General features: G+C 57.1%; 2 protein-coding genes across 2 annotated transcripts; both read right to left on the reverse strand.

Annotated features, from left to right (window-relative positions):
• Window positions 1-1,639: 1,639 nt before the first annotated feature.
• INSYN1 (inhibitory synaptic factor 1) lies at window positions 1,640-10,738 on the reverse strand. The gene is made up of 4 exons (XM_014889282.2): window positions 10,674-10,738; window positions 9,289-9,443; window positions 8,509-9,008; window positions 1,640-2,398 (listed from the first exon to the last, which is right to left on the reverse strand). The coding sequence occupies exons 3-4, from the start codon at window positions 8,695-8,697 to the stop codon at window positions 1,763-1,765; spliced, it is 825 nt and encodes a 274-aa protein (XP_014744768.2). The 5' UTR covers window positions 8,698-9,008; window positions 9,289-9,443; window positions 10,674-10,738; the 3' UTR covers window positions 1,640-1,762.
• Window positions 10,739-14,675: 3,937 nt separating this feature from the next.
• On the reverse strand, window positions 14,676-22,197 carry PML (PML nuclear body scaffold). The gene is made up of 8 exons (XM_014889247.2): window positions 21,968-22,197; window positions 20,860-20,924; window positions 19,737-20,310; window positions 17,600-18,177; window positions 16,606-16,643; window positions 16,274-16,339; window positions 15,975-16,167; window positions 14,676-15,211 (listed from the first exon to the last, which is right to left on the reverse strand). Exons 1-8 carry the CDS (start codon window positions 22,054-22,056, stop codon window positions 15,123-15,125), a joined length of 1,692 nt encoding a protein of 563 aa, XP_014744733.2. The 5' UTR covers window positions 22,057-22,197; the 3' UTR covers window positions 14,676-15,122.
• Between the last annotated feature and the right edge of the window lie 162 nt (window positions 22,198-22,359).

Genomic DNA, 22,359 nt, shown 5'->3' on the forward strand with positions numbered 1-22,359 from the left:
AGCCAATCCCATACAGCCAATCCCTCACAGCCAATCCTTGACAGCCAATCCCGCACAGCCAATCCCACACAGCCAATCCCTCACAGCCAATCCCACACAGCCAATCCCAGATAGCCAATCCCCTACAGCCAATCCCTCGCAGCCAATCCCCTACAGCCAATCCCTCGCAGCCAATCCCATACAGCCAATCCCTCACAGCCAATCCCTTACATTATTCCCAAAAAATCCAATCATATCCAGCCGTATCCAGCACAATTTGGGGGAAAATCTCCTTTTCTCTGCTTTGACTGGTGTTGGATCCAGCAGAATTCCTCCCACCCTGCAGTCCCAGCTCCATGATTGCACCTGGAAAAGCTTGGGAATGCAGCTCTGCTGACCTGGATTGAAAGGCAGGTGCCAAGGTGGCATTTTTGTCTCAGAAAAACTTTGGAAAATCCTTGTGCCAGGAATGCTCCAGGATGGAAATGTGTCCCTGTGGAACCAGGAGCCCGCGGGAAGGACACGGGAACATTGTCCCAGGAGCAGCTGCTGCTCCGACCCCTTTGGATACCTTGCAAAAACTGGGGGAAAAAATGCCCAGGGGAGATTTGGAGCTCTAGATTCCTTTGTTTTTCAGAGGTGGACCTGATTTCTTTCCCTGAAAAAGCAGCGTTTGGAGGTGGAAAAGTGGAAAAGCGGGGTGAGGGAGCTCTGAAAAAGTGGGATTAGGGAGGTCAGGAAAAGCAGGATTTGGGAGCTCAGGAAAAGCGAGATGAGGGAGCTCAGGAAAAAGCAGGATTAGGGAGGTCAGGAAAAATGGGATTAGGGAGGTCAGGAAAAGCAGAATTAGGGAACTCAGGAAAAACAGGATTAGGGAACTCAGGAAAAGCAGGGTTAGGGAGCTCAGGAAAAGCAGGATTAGGGAGGTCAGGAAAAACAAGGTTAGGGAGCTCTGGAAATGCAGAATTAGGGAACTCAGGACAAACGGGATTAGGGAGCTCAGGAAAAGCAGGATTAAGGAATTGAGGAAAAGCAGGGTTAAGGAACTGAGAAAAAGCAGGATTAGGGAACCCATGAAAAGTGGGGTTAGGGAGCTCTGGAAAAGCAGAATTTCCCAGTGTTTTCAGCTGGATAAGTTTCTCATGGTCAGGGATATTTCCAGCAGAAAACTTGGGATTTGAGGGGGGAGGAGTTTCCAAGGCCAGCTCCTCATTCCTGGGGGGTTTTGGTGATTCCCCTTGTTGTCACTCTTGGAGTTGGGAGTGACATTCCAGTGACATTCCAGTGACATCCCAGGGATATCCTGGAGCCATCCTGATGCCATTCCAACTCCCCTCAGCCAGAAAAGTCCCATCCCACAGATTTTTCCTAAATCAAAAAGGGATAACACATCCCAGGGAAGGGGAATTCCCCGTCCCCTATCCTGCCACATCCTCCAGCATTCCCACATCCCAATCCGTGTGCCATTGCTGCCTTCCAGAAACGCTGGATGACCCCTCCTGGCACATCTGTATTGTGGTCTGGATTTCTCTGGGATGGATGATTTATTGAGCTCCTTCTATCCATTAAAAAAAAAAAAAAAAATTAAAATTCCCTGAGCCTGGAAAACCGTCGGGATATCAGGATATCGGGATATTCGTTGCCACCTTCTCACTCGGCGTTTATGAGGAGTACGGATTTATTGAAATATATATTTATATTTATATTTATATATAGATCTTTTCCAACCCCTTTCCCAGGGATTTTCCCCTCCCCCAAACCCTTCCCAAACCCGGATCCGGGCTCAGTTTTTGTTGGGAATTCTTTGCCTGGCCGGGACGTAGGGCAGCAACGTCTGCGTGCTCTTATCGGCCACGGTCTGGGTGCTGCTGTTCCTCGTGGCCCTGCGGATCGGGATCGTGCCCGGATTCCTCAGGAGCTGTTCCCGAGGCCCCTTCCTGGCGGGATCGTCGGGAACGTCGGCGCCGGCATCGGCGTCGCCGTCGTCGTCGCAGCACAGGGCGTGGTAGAGCACCTTGTCGCTGAAGCGGACGCGCTCCCGCGTCCCCGCCGGCCGCTGCGCCGGCATTTTGGGAACGACGGCGCTCCCGAAACATTCCTCGCTGGAGGAATCCGGGGTCCCCCCGCCCCCGCGGGGGCCGTTGGCCACGGGGACCCCCCCGTTCATCAGCCGGGCCGGCGGCGGCCGCGGAGGCTCCGGACAATCGCCGGGGTCCGAGGGCGTGGAGGTGTCCAGGAAGGAGCAGAATTCCCAGCTGTCCGAGAGGACGTCGGAGGCGGCGAAATCCAGAGGGCCAAGCTCAAGGCTGGCGCCGCCCCGGTCGCTGCTGGACGTGCTGCTGGCTGTGGCCGGAGTCCAAGCGTCCGGCTCCAGGTCCAGAGCGAAGTCCGATGTCAGGCGATCAATCTGGGACACGACCTGCAGAGATGGGGATGGACACAGGGATGGATGATGGATGATGGATGGATGGATGATGGATGATGGATGGATGATGGATGGATGATGGATGATGGATGATGGATGGATGATGGATGATGGATGGATGATGGATGATGGATGATGGATGGATGGATGATGGATGATGGATGATGGATGATGGATGGATGATGGATGATGGATGATGGATGGATGGATGATGGATGGATGATGGATGGATGATGGATGGATGATGGATGATGGATGATGGATGATGGATGATGGATGGATGGATGATGGATGATGGATGATGGATGGATGATGGATGGATGATGGATGATGGATGATGGATGATGGATGGATGGATGGATGATGGATGATGGATGATGGATGATGGATGGATGGATGGATGGATGGATGATGGATGGATGATGGATGGATGATGGATGATGGATGATGGATGATGGATGATGGATGATGGATGGATGGATGATGGATGGATGGATGATGGATGGATGGATGATGGATGGATGATGGATGATGGATGGATGGATGATGGATGGATGATGGATGGATGATGGATGATGGATGATGGATGATGGATGATGGATGATGGATGGATGATGGATGGATGGATGATGGATGATGGATGGATGATGGATGATGGATGATGGATGATGGATGGATGATGGATGATGGATGATGGATGATGGATGGATGATGGATGGATGGATGATGGATGATGGATGATGGATGGATGATGGATGATGGATGATGGATGATGGATGGATGATGGATGATGGATGATGGATGATGGATGATGGATGGATGGATGATGGATGATGGATGATGGATGGATGATGGATGATGGATGATGGATGGATGATGGATGGATGGATGATGGATGATGGATGATGGATGGATGATGGATGATGGATGATGGATGGATGATGGATGATGGATGATGGATGATGGATGGATGATGGATGATGGATGATGGATGGATGATGGATGGATGGATGATGGATGATGGATGATGGATGGATGATGGATGATGGATGATGGATGGATGGATGATGGATGATGGATGATGGATGGATGATGGATGATGGATGATGGATGGATGATGGATGGATGGATGATGGATGGATGGATGATGGATGGATGATGGATGATGGATGATGGATGATGGATGGATGATGGATGATGGATGATGGATGATGGATGGATGATGGATGATGGATGGATGATGGATGGATGATGGATGGATGATGGATGATGGATGGATGATGGATGGATGATGGATGATGGTTGGATGGACCCAACTCCTCTCCTTAGATATTTGCATTATTTTCCCACCCCAAAACTTCCAGGGAAAGTGGGATCCCTCTATCCCTCAATCTTTGGCTTTGAACTTGTTGGGAATATCCCCAGGGAAGTGTGGAAATCAGGAAAACCCCTTTTTTCCCTTCTGGGTCCCTTTTCAGGTTTTTTTAATTCTTTTTGGGGGAAAGAAAGGGCTAAACTTGAGAGACTAATAAAAGATAATTTCTGACCTCTTCATTTTCAGGACAAGGGAAAATTGGGAAGAAGGCTGAGAATCTTTGGGAATACCCCATTACCAAATGGTTCTGCTGGAATGGGATCCCGTCTTTTCCCACTGAGAATTTCAGTGCTGGGACAGCACCAGTATGTCCCTGTCCCTTCCTGGCCTCACAGAGGAGAGTGGGATTGAGCAGGGACAGCAGGAAGTGCATCCCAATCCCAATCCCAATCCCAATCCTAGCCCTGACCTGGCTCTCATGGCTGTCCCCATCCCCATCCTGATGCCATCTCAATCCCCACCCCATCCTGGGATTGGTGTCACCTGTGGCTGTCCCCATCCCAATCCTGTCCTCATCCCAATCCAGGCCCTATCCCGATTTGGACCCCATCCTGGGATTGGTGTCACTTGTGGCTGTCCCTGTCCCAGTCCTGTCCTCATCCCAATCCCAGCCCCATTCCCAGGACAGCTGTCAGTCATGACTGTCGCCATCCTAATCCCAGTCCCGGTCCCATCCCGTGACTGGTGTCACTTGTGGCTGTCCCCATCCTGGGATTAGTGTCACTCGGGGCTATTTTTAGGCTCACTCCCTATTTTAAGCTGGGTGTTAAATCCCTCAGTGACACTCGGCTCCTGTGGAGGATTTACACGGAAAGAAGGATTTGGGCTTTGCTCCCCCTCCTTTTCCTCCCTTGCTGAGGCTGACGGAGCTTTTCCAGCTTGGAGGGGGAAAAATCCCCTCAATTCCTTGGGAATATCCCCAGAGATTCATCCCAAACCTCATAATGTGTTTGTAGGGGGAAAACTCACCCCCAGTTACCTAGAAGCATCCCCAGGATTTATCCCAAACCTCCCCTTCTTGGAGGGGAAAAATTCCCCCAATTCCCTGGGAATATCCCCAGGGATTCATCCCAAACCTCATCATGTATTTATAGGGGAAAAATTCCCCCAATTCCCTGGGAACATCCCCAGGGATTCATCCCAAACCCACTTTCCTGCTTGTAGGGGCCCAATTCCCAGGAATCTGGGAAGGATTCATCCCCCACAAGCAGGGGAGGAGGTTTGGGATGAGTCCCTGGTGCCAGCCAGGAACTTCCCAATAAAAACCAGGCTGGAATGTTCCCACCCAGCTCAGGCAGATGTGGAACATCTGGAGCCCCATCCTTGTTTTTATGGGATTTTGGGGATTTTGGCTGCAGACCAGGCCCGAGGGCCCTGCTGGGGTTGGGATTTGTGGCTCCAGATCCCAGATTTTGGGCTGGGATCAGAGGGGTGGGATCTGATGGGATCAGAGAATTGAGACATAGGGATCAAAGGGTTGGGATATCGGGATCCAATCCAAAGAGTTGGGATCTGATGGGATCAAAGGGATGGGATCTGATGGGATCAAAGAATGGGATCTCATGGGATCCAAGGGGTGGGATCCAATGGGATCAATGGATGGGATCTCATGGGATCCAAGGGGATCAAAGGGCTGGGATCTGATGGGATCCAATGGGATCATTGGATGGGATCTGACAGGATCCAAGGGTGGGGTCTGACAGGATCAAAGGGTTGGGATATTGGGATCCAAAGAGCTGGGATCCAATGGGATCCATGGAGTGGGATCTGATGGGATACAAGGGATGGGATCTGATGGGATCAAAGAGTTGGGATCTGATGGGATCCAGAGGGATGGGATCTGATGGGATCAGAGGGATGGGATCCAATAGGATCAAGGATTTGAGACCCAGTGGGATCAAAGGGATGGCATCTGACAGGATCACATGGTTGGGATATTGGGATCGAAAGAGTTGGAATCTGGTGGGATCAGAGGGATGGGATCTGATGGGATCAAGGGTTTGAGATCCAATGGGATCAAAGGGATGGGATCTGATGGGATCCAAGGGCTGGGATCTGACAGCCCTTCCATCTCCACAGGGATTTGGGAAGTGGATCCAAGCCTGGGATGGGCAGATCCAGGCCTGGCACTGCTTGGGGTGTCCCCTCCCCACATTCCAGAGGTGTGGAATGGTTTTCCCATTTTGGGATCCAAAGCTTTTCCATGGAATTCTGGACTGGTTTGGGTTGGAATTCTTAGATCCCTTCCCACTATCCCAGGTTGCTCCAAGCTCCAAAGTCCAGCCTGGCCTGGGACACTCCCAGGGATGGATTTTCCAGCTGATTCCAGGCTGGATCCAACCTGGATCTGTCCAGGACCTAAAATTCCCTGGCCCTATTCCCAAATCATCCCAAATGCCTTTCCTGGCATCCATCCCTTGAAAAAAGAGCCAAAATCCCCAAACCCAGCTCCCTAAATCCCCCAAATCTACTCCCAAAATCCCCAAAACCCCCAAATCCCAGCTCCCAAAATCCCCCCAAAACTGCTCCCAAAATCCCATACATCCAGCTCCCCAACCCCCCCCAAACCTATTCCCAAAATCCCCAAAACTCAGCTCCCAAAATTCCCCCAAACCCAGTTCCTAAATAATTCCCAACCCTCTCCCAAAGCTGTTGTTTTTGGGATAACAATCCCTGGACTTTCCTGAGCATTCCCAGTTAATCTCCTATTGATCCCATCATTATTAAGGAATTTATTCTCATTTTTCCAGGGAAAAGGCTGGGAGGGAACCCTTTGGGGTGCTGGGATCCCATTGATCCCATTCCAGCAATTCCAGGCAGGATGAGCCCTTCCCATGGGAATTTTTTGGGGGGTTGAATGGAAATTTGGGGATTTTTCCATCCAAGGATTTTAATCATCAGGGAATAATTCTGGACACAAACAGATGGGATGGAAGGAGGGAGACCGGGAAAACTGGGATGTCACAAGTCCAGGACACTTTGGTGGCCCTGAGGGACCTCAATCCATGATCCCACTTCAGCTTGGAGCCACCAGTTGGGGACATCCCAAATCCTTCATGGGGACACCCCAGTGTCACAAATCCAGGACACTTTGGTGGCCCCGAGCAGAGGTGGACACTGGGATGGACATTCCAAAGGCTCCATGGGGACATCCCAGTGTCACCAGAGCCAGGACATTTTGGTGGCCCTGAGGGGACCCCAATCCATGATCCCACCTCAGCTTGGAGCCACCAGCCAGGAAATTTCCAAAGATTCTGTGGTGGCTCCATGGGGACACCCCAATGTCACAAGTCCAGGACACTTTGGTGGCCCTGACGACACTTTGGTGGCCCTGAGCAGAATGTCCCTGGGATGGACATCCCGTGGTGGCTCCATGGGGACACTCCAGTGTCACAAATCCAGGACACTTTGGTGGCCCTGAGCAGAGGTGGACACTGGGATGGACATTCCAAAGGCTCCATGGGGACACCTCAATGTCACAAACCCAGGACACTTTGGTGGCTCTGAGGGGACCCCAAGCCAAACCCATCCCATGAGTTCCCAAAGCCCAAATTCTGTGTGGTTTTGGGAAAAAAAAACCCCAGAGCTCTGGATTTTGGAATTCTGGGTTATCCTGGTGGGACCGGTGAGATTTAGGTCAAGAAGCTGAATTTTGGGATGTTTTGGATAAATTTTGGAATAAAAAAGGGGAAAATTTGGATCAATTGACAGGAGAATTTGGCCCAAAAAAGGGGACATTTGGGATAGAAAGAGGGAGAAATTTGGGTCAATAAAAGGGAAAATTTGGATCAATAAAGTGGAAAATTGGCCTCAAAAAGGGGGGGAAATTTGGATTGCAAATTTTCCTCCTTTTTTGGAGGAAAATCCAGCTCAGCCAGGTCCCTCCTGTGACTGGGAATGGAGGGAACAAACTCTGAGGTCAAGAATAATTTTGCAAACCAGGCCAAATTTCCTTCTTTTCTTTGGGAAAATCCAACTTCCCCCTCAGGCAGATCCCTCCTGGGGCTGGGAATGGAGGGAACAAACCCTGGCTTGAGGTGGATTTTGCAAACCATTCCCAAATTTCTCCTTTTTTGGGGGGGAAAATCCAGCTCAGGGAGATCCCACCTGGGGCTGGGGGTGCTGAGCTGGTTCTGCTGCCCCATCCCAGCTCAGGAATTGGGAAAACTGGGATGGGATCCTCCCTTTTGGGGTCAAGGTTATCCCAGGGGTTTTCCTACTTCGGGATTCTGCAAACTGAGGATTTTGCAATTTCCTCCAGATTTTTTGGCTCCTTAGCCAGATTTTTTCCTAGGATCCCTCTGCCACCCCATCCCAGCCTGGGAAAGGGGAAAACTGGGACAGGACCATCCCAACATTGGTTTTTCCCTACCTCAGGATTTTGTAAATCACACTCGAATTTCCTCCTCTCTTTTGGAAATCCAGCTCAGGAGTTGGATTTTGTAAATCACACCCCAATTTCCTCCTTTCTTTTGGAAATCGAGCTCAGGAGTTTTCCTGCCTTGGGATTTTGCAAATCACTGCCGAATTTCCTCCTCTTTTTTGGAAACCCAGCTCAGGAATCTCAGAATTTTGCAAATCACACTCGAATTTCCTCCTCTCTTTTAGAAAGGCAGCTCAGGGACATCCCCCCCCTCCACCTTTGTTGCCACATCCCGAGCTGGGAATGGGAGAAAATTTGAACAGCCCCTTCCCTTTTGGGATCAGCGTTATCCCGGCATTTTCCTACCTCGCGGAGCTCCTTGGCCACCTCCTTGAGCTCTCGCAGGATTCCCTCGAGCTGCCCGATCACCATCCTCATGCGGCCGCGGATGCGCTCCCGCTCTCCCTCGCCCTCAGCGGTGCCGGTGCTGCCGGTGCCGGTGCCGCTGCCGGGCCGCTCCGTGCGCTTCGCATCCCGGCGGCTCCGCGTGTCCATCGTTCCCTACTCGCCCGGGCTTCCCGGGCCGGTGTCCATCCCGCTGCTCCCCGCCCGGCCCGGCCCGGGCAGCTCTCACCATTTTAACGCCGCCGCGGCTTCCCGGGGGGATCGGGGCGCACCATGCGGGGGGACTCGGGTGGTGGCACTGGGGTGACACCGCCGGCAGCGGTAGGAGCAGGAGGAAGAGGAGGAGGAGGAGGAGGAGAGGCTGGGATTTGCCGGGAAGCGGAATTCCAGCGGCTCGGTGTCCCCAAGGAGGGGTGGCAGGTCCGGCGTTGGCTGCGGGTGGTCAGCGGGGGTGTCCCCTCCTGCGGGGACAGAGGGACAAGGGCCGGGAAAATCCTTGGGAAGGGCTCTGGCCGCTCCCCGCGTGTCGAATTGAGGGTGGGGGGGCAGGATGGGGCCTGGGAATGTCGCTGTCACCCCCCCCGTGGCCTCCCTCAGTCCCCCCGCTCTGAGCCTGGGCCGGTGGGGCCTCCCGGGGACGGACACCCAGAGGGACAGGGGGACACACTCAGGGACAGAGGGACAGCCAGGGCGACACAGACAGCGACATCCCGGGGGACACGGGGACAGCTCTGCACTCACCGGCCGCTCCCGGGCTCCGCTCCGAGCTCTTCCCTGTCCTGTTTTCCCGTGGCTCCTTCCCTCGCTTCCTCCCCCTCCTCCTCCTCCTCCTCCTCGCCGGCTCCCGCCTCCCTCAGGGCTTTTCCGCGGGGGCCGGGGCCGCTCTGCTCCGCTCGCTGTCGCGGGGGGGGACACACACGTTACCGGCGGTGCCAGCCCGGCAGGGGGGTGGCAGCGGCCCCGGAGCCCTTCCCGCCGTCATCCCCCTCCCGGAGCCGCCGGATCCCGGCCCCGCCCCGGCCGCGGCGGGGGGAGAACGAGCCGTGCCCCCGAGTGCCCCCCCGGGAACCGGGAAAGGCGCGGGGGGAGCGGGGCGGGGCCGGGGCGCCGGTTCGGGGGTGCGCACGTGGAGGGGGGGCTCCGGAGAGCAACGTTTCCCTCTCCGGTACCGGCATCCCCCATCCCCGGTACCGCCATTCCCCATGCCCGGTACCGCCATTCCCCATCCCCGGTACTGCCATTCCCCATCCCTGGTACCGCCATCCCCGGTACCGGCATCTCCCATCCCCAGTACCGGTATCTCTCAGCCCTGGTACCGCCATTCCCCATTCCCGGCACCAGCATTCTCCAGCCCCGGTACCGGCATCCCCTATCCTCGGTACCGGCATCTCCCAGCCCCGGTACCGGCATCCCCGATCCCCGGTAGCGGCATCCTCCATCTCCGGTACCAGGTTCCCCTATCCCCGGTACCGGCATCTCCCAGCCCCGGTATCCGCAGCTTCCAGCCCCGCTCTCCGAATCCTCAATCCCGGGTTCCCGAATCCTCCATTCCCCGTTCCCGAATCCTCCATTCCCCATTCCCGAATTCTCCATCCCCGCCGCTCCCCGAATCCTCCATCCCCGCCGCTCTCATCCTCCGTTCCTGCTCCCGCATTCTCCATTCCCGAACCCTCCGGCCCCTGTTCCTGAATCCTCCAGCCCTGCCGCTCTCCATTCCCGCTCCCCGCATCCCCCTCCGTCTGTCCCCGCCGCTCTCACCCTCCATCCCCAGAGCCTTCATTCCCTATCCCCGCATCCTCCAGCCCCGCTTCCTCCATCCGCGGAGCCTCCATTCCTGATTCCCGCTCCCTGCATCCTCCAGTTCCCGGTTCCTCCATCCCCTGTTCCTCCATCCCCTATTCCCTCATCCCCTCTCCCCGTGTCCCCTCCCCGGCATCTCCGGGACGCACCGGCGGCGCTGCGGGCTCGGCAGGGCCGGGCTGTCCCCGCGCTCCGGGCGGGCGGAGCCTCTCCCGGTGTCCCCATTCCCGGTCCCGCACCCCCGGGACGCACGGGAGCCTCCCCGGCGCCCCCATCCCCGGGCCCCCCCGCGCCCCCATCCCTCTCCCGTGTCCCCCCGGACGCACCGGCGGCGCTGCGGGCTCAGGGCCGGGCTCTCCCCGGGCTCCGGGCGGGCGGAGCGGGCCCCGGGCAGGGCCATGAGCGGCGGAGGGCCCGGCCCGGCCCCGCTCCGGCCGCAGCCTCCCCGCGCTGCCGCCCGGCCCCGCGCCGGCGCTGCTGTGTCACCGGAGGGGCCGGGCCTGCGCCGGGAAACGGGAATTAAAGGCACCGGGAGCCGGGAATGGAGCGGGGATGGAGCGGGGATGGAGCTGGGAAGGAGCTGGGAATGGAGCGGGGATGGAGCTGGGGATGGAGCGGGGATGGAGCGGGGATAGAGGGGGGATGGAGCTGGGGATGGAGCTGGGGATGGAGCGGGGATGGAGCGGGGATGGAGCTGGGGATGGAGCTGGGGATGGAGCTGGGGATGGAGCGGGGATGGAGCTGGGGATGGAGCGGGGATAGAGGGGGGATGGAGCTGGGGATGGAGAGGGGATAGAGCTGGGGATGGAGCTGGGGATGGAGCTGGGGATGGAGGGGGGATGGAGCGGGGATGGAGCGGGGATGGAGGGGGGATGGAGGGGGGATGGAGCTGGGGATGGAGCTGGGGATGGAGCTGGGGATGGAGAGGGGATGGAGAGGGGATGGAGCTGGGGATGGAGAGGGGATGGAGAGGGGATGGAGCGGGGATGGAGCAGGGATGGAGCGGGGATGGAGCGGGGATGGAGAGGGGATGGAGGGGGGATGGAGAGGGGATGGAGCTGAGGATGGAGCTGGGGATGGAGCGGGGATGGAGCGGGGATGGAACGGGGATAGAGGGGGGATGGGATCTGAGGAGACAGAGGCAACACTGGGTGCATTCCCTCAGAATGAGTCTCCCTTTTCCTGCTCTTCCCCTCTACTCCAAAGATGCTTCCCCCAGGGAGATTTGGAGATAATTTTTGTGGGATCCAGGAAAATTCAAACTGAAACTGGAGGAGAGCCATCTCAGGAAAGAGAAACATCCATGGATGATGGATGGATGATGGATGATGGATGATGGATGGATGATGGATGATGGATGGATGATGGATGGATGATGGATGGATGATGGATGATGGATGGATGATGGATGGATGATGGATGGATGATGGATGGATGATGGATGATGGATGATGGATGATGGATGATGGATGGATGGATGATAGATGATGGATGATGGATGATGGATGGATGATGGATGGATGATGGATGATGGATGGATGGATGATGGATGGATGATGGATGATGGATGGATGATGGATGGATGATGGATGATGGATGGATGATGGATGATGGATGGATGGATGATGGATGGATGATGGATGATGGATGGATGGATGATGGATGGATGATGGATGGATGATGGATGATAGATGATGGATGATGGATGATGGATGGATGATGGATGGATGGATGGATGATGGATGATGGATGATGGATGATGGATGGATGATGGATGGATGATGGATGATGGATGATGGATGATGGATGATGGATGATGGATGGATGATGGATGATGGATGATGGATGATGGATGATGGATGGATGATGGATGGATGATGGATGATGGATGATGGATGGATGGATGGATGGATGATGGATGGATGATGGATGATGGATGATGGATGATGGATGGATGATGGATGATGGATGATGGATGGATGATGGATGATGGATGGATGGATGATGGATGATGGATGATGGATGATGGATGGATGATGGATGATGGATGATGGATGATGGATGGATGATGGATGATGGATGGATGATGGATGATGGATGGATGATGGATGGATGATGGATGATGGATGATGGATGGATGATGGATGGATGATGGATGGATGATGGATGATGGATGATGGATGATGGATGATGGATGATGGATGATGGATGATGGATGATGGATGGATGATGGATGATGGATGGATGGATGATGGATCCATGGATGGCACAGATCCATTTCCACCACCAGACCGGATTTTCCCCATCATTTTCCCATCCCATTTTTCCCTCTCCTGCTCCCCTCCCTTTCCCCAGTGTTGCTTTAGGAATTGATTGGTGGGGCTGGCAATTATTGATCACATCCCATCGGGATCATCAATAGGATTCCACCAGAGCTGTTTGTGGCCCTAAAAACTCCCGGAGAGGCTTCCCCTCCCCCTCCCCCCACCCCTGGCACGGTGCAGCTGGGGGTGACCACGGGACCTTCGGGGGACACACGGGGGGGTCTGGGCGTGTGACAAACGTCAGTGTGACAGTGCCAGAGAGACTGTGTCAGTGTCACCAGTATCAATGTGACAATGTCAGTGTCCCCAATGTCAGTGTGACAGTGTCAGTGCCACCAATGTCATTGTCCCCAATGTCATTGTCATCCATGTCAGTGTGACAAATGTCAATGTGACCAATGTCAGTGTGACTGTGTGACAGTGTGACTGTGCCAGTGTCAGTGTCCCCAGTGTCAATGTGGCAGTGGCAGTGCCACAGGATCAGTGTCACAGAGTCAGTGTCCTCAATATCACCCTGTTGGTGTCACAATGTCAGTGTCACAGTGTGACACTGTCACCGTGTCAGTGTCACAGGCTCAGTGTCACACTGTCATGTCCCCAGTGTCACAGGCTGTGTCACAGTGTCCCCAGTGTCATGTCCCCACTGCCACCGTGTCAGTGTCACAATGTCATTGTCACAGTGTCACAGTGCCATGTCACCAGTGTCAGTGTCACAGCATCAGTGTCCCCAGTGTCAGTGTGTCCGTGTCACACCTGCCATGTCCCCAGTGTCACCAGAGCAGCGCCAGCCCGCGAGTCGCTGTGCGAAGGTGACACCTGGTGGTGGCACTGCCTTGTCACAGCCAGCCCCGCTCGGCGACACTGCCCCCACCCCGCGACTGTCACCGGAGGTGACCTCCATGGGACACCCTGCGACAGCAGTGCCACCTCCATGGGACACCCAGTGCCACTTCCATGGGACACCCAGTGCCACCACCTCCCGGGATATCCTGGGAAAAGCGGTTGGGATCAGGATTTTGGGGTCCCTCTGTGTCCCCACATTCCCCGGAATATGTCACTTTTGGGGACACCCTTGTGGATGAGGAATTCCAGAATTCCCGGCTCCAAATGGGAATCCCAAAGGCTGGGATGGGGACAAGGCCAGGTGCCACCCCCGGGCCGGTGTCCCCATGTCCCCAAAATCCTGGAAATCCTGGAGAAGGGATCCCAATCCCGGCTGGTGGCTCAAGGCTGGATGGGAACAGCCTTGGGAGTGAGGAATGGGAATTTAATCCATGGAAAACATTCCTGGAGCTGGGAGTGTCCCAAAAATGGGATCTGGGAGTCCCGAATCTTGCCAGGATTGAAGCAGGAATGCACAAATCCAGGGATTTTTGCTGCTTTCCCATATTGATAAAGGGCTGGGGAAATTCCTGATATCCCTAAAATCTTGGAAATCCTGGAGAAGGGATCCCAATCCCGGCTGGTGGCTCAAGGCTGGATGGGAACAGCCTTGGGAGTGAGGAATGGGAATTTAATCCATGGAAAACATTCCTGGAGCTGGGAGTGTCCCCCCAAAAAACGGTAACTGGGAAAAAAGCAGAGCCCTGAATCCAGCTGGGATTGAGGCAGGAACACTCAAATCCTGGGAATGCAATCCATGGAAAACATTCCTGGAGCTGGAGCTGTTCCAAAAATGGGATCTGGGATAAAAGCAGAGCCCTGAATTCATTCCCTGTTTTCCCTCAGGACAATCCTGCACTCTTTTCCTGGAAAATGGAAATTCCATTTCCCTTTTTCCTGGTAGCCCTGGATTTGTGGGAATGTGGCTGGAATGAGGCTCCTCCACTCATGGAATGTGGGAATTTTATCCCTGTGGTCTCTCCTTACCCTCAGGGATTTCTCCCATCCCTAAAACCCAGAAGCAGGGACAGGTTTTACCCCATAATTCCCATTTTTCCTCCGTTCAGGATGGATTGGGAAAAGCAGGGTGGGAAGAATCGACGGAGGGAGCAGTGGCAGGGCTGGAATTTTATCCCGGAACAGCTTTATTGGGGGAGACATTAAAAAACTGGGATTTTAGTGCCTTGTTACACTGGAAAACCAACTTTTATCCCAATTCCAATCCCAATCCCAATCCCAATCCACATCCTAAGGAATTCCCTGCTCCAGGTGGTGATGGGGGATCCCCTAGGGAATCCCACCCTTGAGATCATCTCCCCACATTTTGGGGGGCTCGGGAAGGGGATCTGCCAGCACAGATCCCAAATCCCATCCCCCAATTCTATTTTGGGATCAACCAGGATGGGATTTAAGAAGCAAACATCATTCCCAAGAAACCTCAAAGCCTGGAAGGGGAGATCTCAGCAGCGATTTGGGGTCACTCCAGAAGCGCAGTCCAAGAATAAATTTGGGATTGACCAAGAAGATAAAATTCCAAGTGGAAATGTGGGAATTCCAGGATGAGGCCCATCAGCAGGGGGGTGGATCCGGTGTCACTGTCACCACCACGGTGTCCTCGTCGCTGTCATCCGAGCTGCAGATGATGATGCTGCAGCCCTCTGCAAGGAAAATCCCAAAGTTCCACATCCCACGGGATCAAAGATCCTGGGTGTCACACCAGGAACCAGCCAGAGCTTGGGGGAAAGCCCTGGAATGGTGGTGACTCCATGGATCCTGATTTCCATGGATCCTGAATTCCATGGATCCCTCACCCCATAAATCCCTCACCCCATGGATCCCGAATTCCATAGATCCCCATGGATCCTGAATTCCATGGATCCTTCATCCCATGGATCCCTCACCCCACGGATCTTTCATCCCATGGATTCTGAATTCCATAGATCCCTCACCCCACTGATCCTGAATTCCATGGATCCTTCATCCCACGGATCCTTCATCCCATAGATCCCTCACCCCATGGATCCTCACCCCACAGATCCCTCATCCCATGGATCCTGAATTCCATGGATCCCTCACCCCATGGATCGATCCCTCACCCCACGGATTGATCCCTCACCTCATGGACCCTCACCCCACGGATCCCTCACCCCATGGATCAATCCCTCATCCCATGGATCAATCCCTCACCCCACGGATCAATCCCTCACCCCACGGATCAATCCCTCACCCCACGGATCCCTCACCCCATGGATCAATCCCTCACCTCATGGATCCCTCACTCCATGGATCCCTCACCCCATGGATCTGCAGCATCCTTGGCCATGATTCCCGTGGAATGAGGGTGCAGAAAGGCTGGGAAATATCCCACAGGATGGGGAAAAATGGGATAAGAAGAAGGACGGTGACATTCCCGGTCCCCACCTGCGTCACCGCTGCGGACGCAGTTGTGCCGTGATGTGGAGGGGCCGGGCTCTGTCTGGAATTCCCAGTGGGATTCAGGACGGCTGGGGCCTGCCTCGTGGTCACATTCCAGCTTCAGGATTTTGGGAGACATCTGGCTGCCCCTCTCCACGCAGAGAAGAGGCCGCTTGTTCCAGGAGGAGCATGGGAGAGGCTGGAAAAGCAGGATCGGGATTGGGATTGGGGTTTGGATTGGAGTTGGGATTAGGGTGGGAATGCCCGGATCCCAGCAGATCCCAGGTGGGTGGGATGAGCCTCACCTGGTCCATGGGGATCTCCTCGAGGCTGGAGACACGCTGGATTTTGGGATGGATGGAATCCTCTTCCTGTGGGAAAAGCGTGGATTTGGATCCCAGAGGGGGGGGCAGGGATACCCTCGGGAATGGGGAAACTGAGGCACGGAGGATTTGGGATGGGGCTGGGTGCTGCTCCCTTGGTCAGGGAATTCCCGGTGGAAAATGAGGGGACGGGGCAGGACCGTGCCTGGTGCAATGTGGGGATTCACGGGTGAGGAAAAACCGGGAATATCGGGATGGGGAGGGAAAGGAGAGGGCCGGGTTTGGGGTGGGGCAGGAGCACCCCGATGTCTCACCAGGTTGTCCTCCAGGGCCACCTCGACCTCGGGGACATCTGTGCCAGGGATGGAGAAAACTGGGATGAGATCCCGGAGCCTCCGGAGCTGGGAAAACCCCGCCCGGCTGCTCCAGGCCCCTCCCCTCTGGATTGGGATGGCCCAGGAGGTTCGGGAAGCTTCGGGAATGAGCATTCCCAAAGCCTGTCCCCGAAAGGGGCTCCACAAAAACAATGGAGAAAATCCCATGAGGATGAGGAGGAGGAGGAGAAGAAGAAAAAGAAGAAAAGAAGGAAAAGAAGGAAAAGAAGAAAAAGAAGGAAAAGAAGAAAAAGAAGAAAAAGAAGGAAAAGAAGAAAAAGAAGAAAAAGAAGAAAAAAAAGAAAAAGAATAAGGAGGAGGAGGGGAAGAAGAAGGAGGAGGAGGAGGAGGAGAAGAAAAAGAAGAAAAAGGAGAAAAAGAAGGAAGAGGAGGAGGAGGAAGAGAAGGAAGAGAAGGAGAAGAACGGGAAGAATGGGAAGGAGAAAAAGAAGAAAAAGAAGAAAAGAAGAAAAAGAAGAAAAAGAAGAAAAAGAAGAAAAAGAAGAAAAAGAAGAAAAAAATAAGAAAAAGTAGAAAACAAGAAGAAAAAGAAGAAAAAGAAGAAGGAGGAGAGGAGGGGGATGACAATAGAAGTTCCAGATGCCCACCATCCAAAGTGTCCAAGCCCAACTGGGACATCGCTCAGCCTTTGCAACCGGCCGAGCCTTGAGCTCCCATCCCATCCCATCCCATCCCATCCCATCCCATCCCATCCCATCCCATCCCATCCCATCCCATCCCATCCCATCCCATCCCTGTATCCCATCCCTGTATCCCATCCCATCCCATCCCATCCCATCCCTGTATCCCATCCCTGTATCCCATCCCTGTATCCCATCCCTGTATCCCATCCCATCCCATCCCATCCCTGTATCCCATCCCTGTATCCCATCCCTGTATCCCATCCCTGTATCCCATCCCCGTATCCCCTCACCCGGGCGCCCCGTGACGCGCTCCACCAGCGCCCGCAGCCCCGCCCGGCACTGGGCGAAGTCCGGCGGCTCCCGCAGCTCGGGGGGCTGGGGCGGCCGCAGCCGCTGCAGCTGCAGCAGCGCTCCCTTGACGAAGGGCTGCATGTCCATCAGCTCCTGCTCGCCGCCGTAGCGCCCCAGCCTCTCCACCAGCCTCTCGGCCGCCTCCAGCCGCAGCAGGGCCCCCTCCGTTCCGCGCAGCTCCTCGGCCAGGGCGCTCCCGCTGCGCTCCGGCCGCGCCTCCAGCAGCGCCCGCAGCTCCTCCGCCTCCCTCCGCACCAGCTGCTCCAGGCGCTCGGCGCTGGCGCGGACGCGCTCCCGCAGCCGCTCCCGCTGCTGCTCCCGCCGGGCGGCCTCGCTCCGCAGCCGAGCCAGCGCCGCCTCGAAGCCGCCGCGGAGCCGCCGCAGGTCCCGGCGCAGGGAGCTCAGCTCGTCCTGGCGCCGGCGGCTCTCGGCGCGGAGGTCGCGGAAAGGAGCGTGGCGAGTGTCCAGCAGGGCGCAGGTACAGCACAGAGCCCGCTCGCAGCGCGGACAGTAGATGCTGCCGGGGAGGGGACACGCGGCGGGAATCAGGACAGGGGTGGCATCGGAGCCACGAGGGTTTGGAACCCCCCGGGAGCTGCTCCAGGGGGAATGGGATTGGCTCCCGGGATGGGTGGGATTGGCAGGGGTCAGGGATGGACAGGGGTCAGGGAGGGACAGGTCAGTGATGGTCAGTGATGGACACTGGTCAGGGATGAGCAGGGGTCAGGGATGGGCAGGGATGGACACTGGTCAGGGATGGACAGGGATGGACAGGGGTCAGGGATGGACAGGTCAGTGATGGTCAGGGATGGGCAGTGATGGACAGGGGTCAGGGATGGACAGGGATGGTCAGGGATGGTCAGGAATGGACAGGGATGGTCAGGAATGGTCAGTGGGCAATGATGGACAGTGATGGACAGGGATGGACAGGGATGGTCAGGAATGGAGAGGGATGGTCAGGAATGGTCAGTGGGCAATGATGGACAGTGATGGACAGGGATGGACAGTGATGGACAGGGATGGAGAGGGATGGTCAGTGATGGTCAGTGATGGGCAGGGATGGACAGGGATGGGCAGTCATGGACAGGGATGGTCAGTGGGCAGGGATGGACAGTGATGGACAGGGATGGACAGGGATGGACAGTGATGGACAGTGATGGGCAGGGATGGACAGGGATGGACAGGGATGGACAGGGATGGACAGGGATGGGCAGGAATGGTCAGTGGGCAATGATGGACAGTGATGGGCAGGGATGGGCAGGGATGGGCAGGGATGGACAGGGATGGTCAGTGGGCAGTGATGGACAGGGATGGAGAGGGATGGTCAGTGATGGTCAGTGATGGGCAGGGATGGTCAGGGATGGTCAGTCATGGACAGGGATGGTCAGTCATGGACAGGGATGGACAGGGGTCACTGCCCATTCCTGGGCAGCCTGGGCAGTGCCTTCTGGAGCATTTTCCCACAATTCCCAGCTGGAGCTGCCCTGGCACAGCCCCCCCTGCCCTGGCACTGCCGGGGGCTCTCTGGGGTCACTGCTGACGCTCCCCAAACACAGGGGACAAAATCCCTGGGACAGAGCTTTGGGGACAGGACGAGATTTGGGGATAGGGGCAATTTGGGAATGGGAAGATTTGGGGACAGGAGGAGGTTTGGGGACAGGAGGAGGTTTGAGGGCACGACAAGGTTTGGGGACAGGACAAGATTTGGGATGGGGAGATTTGGGAGTGGGGTGAGATTTGGGGATGGGGTGAAATTTGGGGACAGAACGAGCCTTGGGGACAGTGTGAGATTTGGGTACAGGACGAGATTTGGAGATGGGGGAGATTTGGGAGAGGGCTGAGATTTGGGGACAGGACAAGATTTGGAGATGGGGAAGATTTGGGAGAGGGCTGGCACTTGGGGACAGGACAAGATTTAGGCTCATCCCTCTCCTGCCCATTTCAGGAGGAGGGTGGGATTTGGGACAGGACGAGGTTTGGGGATGGGGGCAGATTTGGGAGAGGGCTGAGATTTGGGGCCAGGCCGATGTTTGGGGCCAGGATGAGGTTGGGGAGGCCCCGCCCCGGCGCCCTCACCTGCACACGCGGCTCTCCTCGGGGTGGCTGGCGCTGGAGCAGAAGAGGCTGCAGGAGGTTTTGGTGTCCTCCAGGAACTGCCGCGCCGAGCCCGCCCGCAGCTCCTCCACCTTCCTGACCCTGTGCGCCTTCTTCTTGTGCCACCACTGGTGCTCCTCGAAGCACTTGGCGCAGAAGAACTCCTCGCAGTCCGAGCACCACACCAGCGCCGCCTCGCCCTTGCAGCGGCTGCAGCCGGGCCCGCCCGAGCTCCGGATCTGCCTCCAGACCTGCAGGCGGCTCCGCAGGTTGGCGAACAGCAGGTTGTCCATGGCGGGCGCCCCCGAGGCCGCCTGGCACAGCGGGCACTGCTTGGTGTCGCTCAGGCAGCCGGGGCACAGCGTGTGCAGGCAGCTCAGCAGCCGCGGCCGCGCCGAGTCCTGCCCGCAGCCCTCGCACCGCAGGAACTGGAAATCTTCATCGTCCTCATCCTCCTCCTGCTCCTCCGCCTCCGACGGGGGAGTGCCCGCGGCGCGGCGCGGCTCCGCGGGGGCCGCGGTTCCGTCCTCGGTTCCGTCCTCGGTTCCGTCCGCATCTGCGGAGATACGGAGGGAAATCCTCCCGTGGGATGGGAGCTGTGGCTCGGGGCCAGAATTCCCGCTCAGGGTTCTGCGGGATCCTCGCGGGTTCCTCCCCGCCCTCCCCGGGCTCTTCGCCTTCCCGGAATTCAGGATTTCCCAACCTCCAGCGGAGAGGAGGAAACGAAAGCAAAACAGTTTCGGTGCCGCGGCCGCCCTTTCCTGCCCCGACGGGGGGAAAAGCGGGGAGACAGCGACCCCAAAACCTCCCCGGCACCGACCCCAAAACCTCCCCGGCACCGCTGTCCCCACCACCAGACCTGTCCCCCAAAGGTGTCCCCAAAGGTGTCCCCTCACCCCCCGGGCCTCCCCCAGCTCGGCCCCGCGGACAAACCACCCCTTCTCCCCCAAATAAATATTTGGGGGGAGCCGAAAAAAGCCGGGACGCCTCTTGCCACCCCACAGGGATTTGGCAGCCCAAGGATTCACCCGCAGCCTCTCCCCAAGCAGGAAACGCCCGCGGTCCCTGCGGGGGCTCTGGCTCTGTCCCCGTGTCCCCCCGGTACCTGGCGGGGGCGGCGGGGGCTCGGCCGGGCTCTCGGGCATGGATGCGGCCGCGGGTCCGGGAGGCCTGGAACGGGAACGGTACCGGGAGGAGGAGCGGGGGACAGGGGCGGGGACGGCGGGGGGAGGGACGGAGGGAGGGGAGAGAGGGAGAGAGAGGAGGGAGAAAGCGGGGGGAGAGGGAGAAAAGGGAAGAGTGAGACCGGGAGCTGTGGAGGGGTGCCGGGGGAATCCGGGGGTGCGGGAATGGGGGGATGCGGGACAGGGATGGGGATGGTAGGACTGGGAATGTGGGACAGGGATGGGGATGCAGGAATGGGATGGGGATGCGGGAATGGGGGAATCCTGAGACCAGGATGGGGATGGTAGGACCGGGATGGGGATGGCGGGACACGGATGGGGATGGTGGGAGCGGGATGAGGGTGTGGGACAGGGATGGGGATGCAGGAATGGGATGGGGATGTGGGAATGGGGGAATCCTGAGATCAGGATGGGGATGGTAGGACCGGGATGGGGATGGGGGAATGGGGATGTGGGACAGGGATGGGGATGGCGGGACCAGGGATGGGGATGGCGGGACCGGGATGGGGATGTGGGACTGGGAATGTGGGGCCGGCGGGACCGGGATGGGGATGCGGGAATGGGGGTGTGGGACCGGGATGGGGATGGTGGGACCGGGATGGGGATGTGAGACTGAGATGGAGATACCGGGATGGGGCTGCAGGAATGGGGATGGGGCTGCAGGAATGGGGGAATCCTGGTACCGGAATGGGAATTCTGGCACCGGGAAGTGCTGCCGGTACCGTGGGGGCCGCTTCCCCAAAGACCCGGGGACCCGAGACCTGTCCGGGCTGTCCCCATTGTCCCCACGCGTGGGGCCGTGCCCGCCCCGCTCCATCCAGGGGGGGGACATTCCCGGCCCCATTCCCACCCCAATCCCGGCCCCATTCCCACCCCAGCTTTCCCCTTCCCTGTAGCCACACGGAGGCCGCGGCGGCGCGGGAATTTTGGGGACAAAACCCCTTTTCCCACCCCCTTTTGGGGCTGAGTTCCCTCCGATCCCAAATCCACGCATTCCCTGGGTTTTCCCGGAAAAATGGATCCGCTCACCGGGCCGGGATTCGGGATCGGATCTGCTGCTGCGCCGTCACATGACAAAGCCACCAGGAAGCGCCACCGCTGCTCCTTCCTGTCCCCATCGCGTCGCCGATGTCGCCAGAGCGGGGCCGGGACCGCGGGAAGATCCCGGAACTCGGATCCCGCCGGGAATTGTCACCTGCGGTGTCACCGGGGATGTCCCCGCTCCCCCGGTGTCCCCTGGGGGTGGCAGTGACAGAGGTGACGGCCACCGGGAGCTGCCCTTGGGACACGGGACGGGATTTGGGGACAGGATGGATTTGGGAAAGGAGGAGGTTTTGGGACAAGGATTTGGGGACAGGAGGAGATCTGGGGACAGGGATTTGGGGACAGGAGATTTGGGGTCGTGGATGTGATTTGGGAAA

The sequence above is a fragment of the Sturnus vulgaris genome, chromosome 13 (genome assembly GCF_052056855.1).
Source record: "Sturnus vulgaris isolate bStuVul1 chromosome 13, bStuVul1.hap1, whole genome shotgun sequence".
Classification (NCBI taxonomy): Eukaryota; Metazoa; Chordata; class Aves; order Passeriformes; family Sturnidae; genus Sturnus; species Sturnus vulgaris.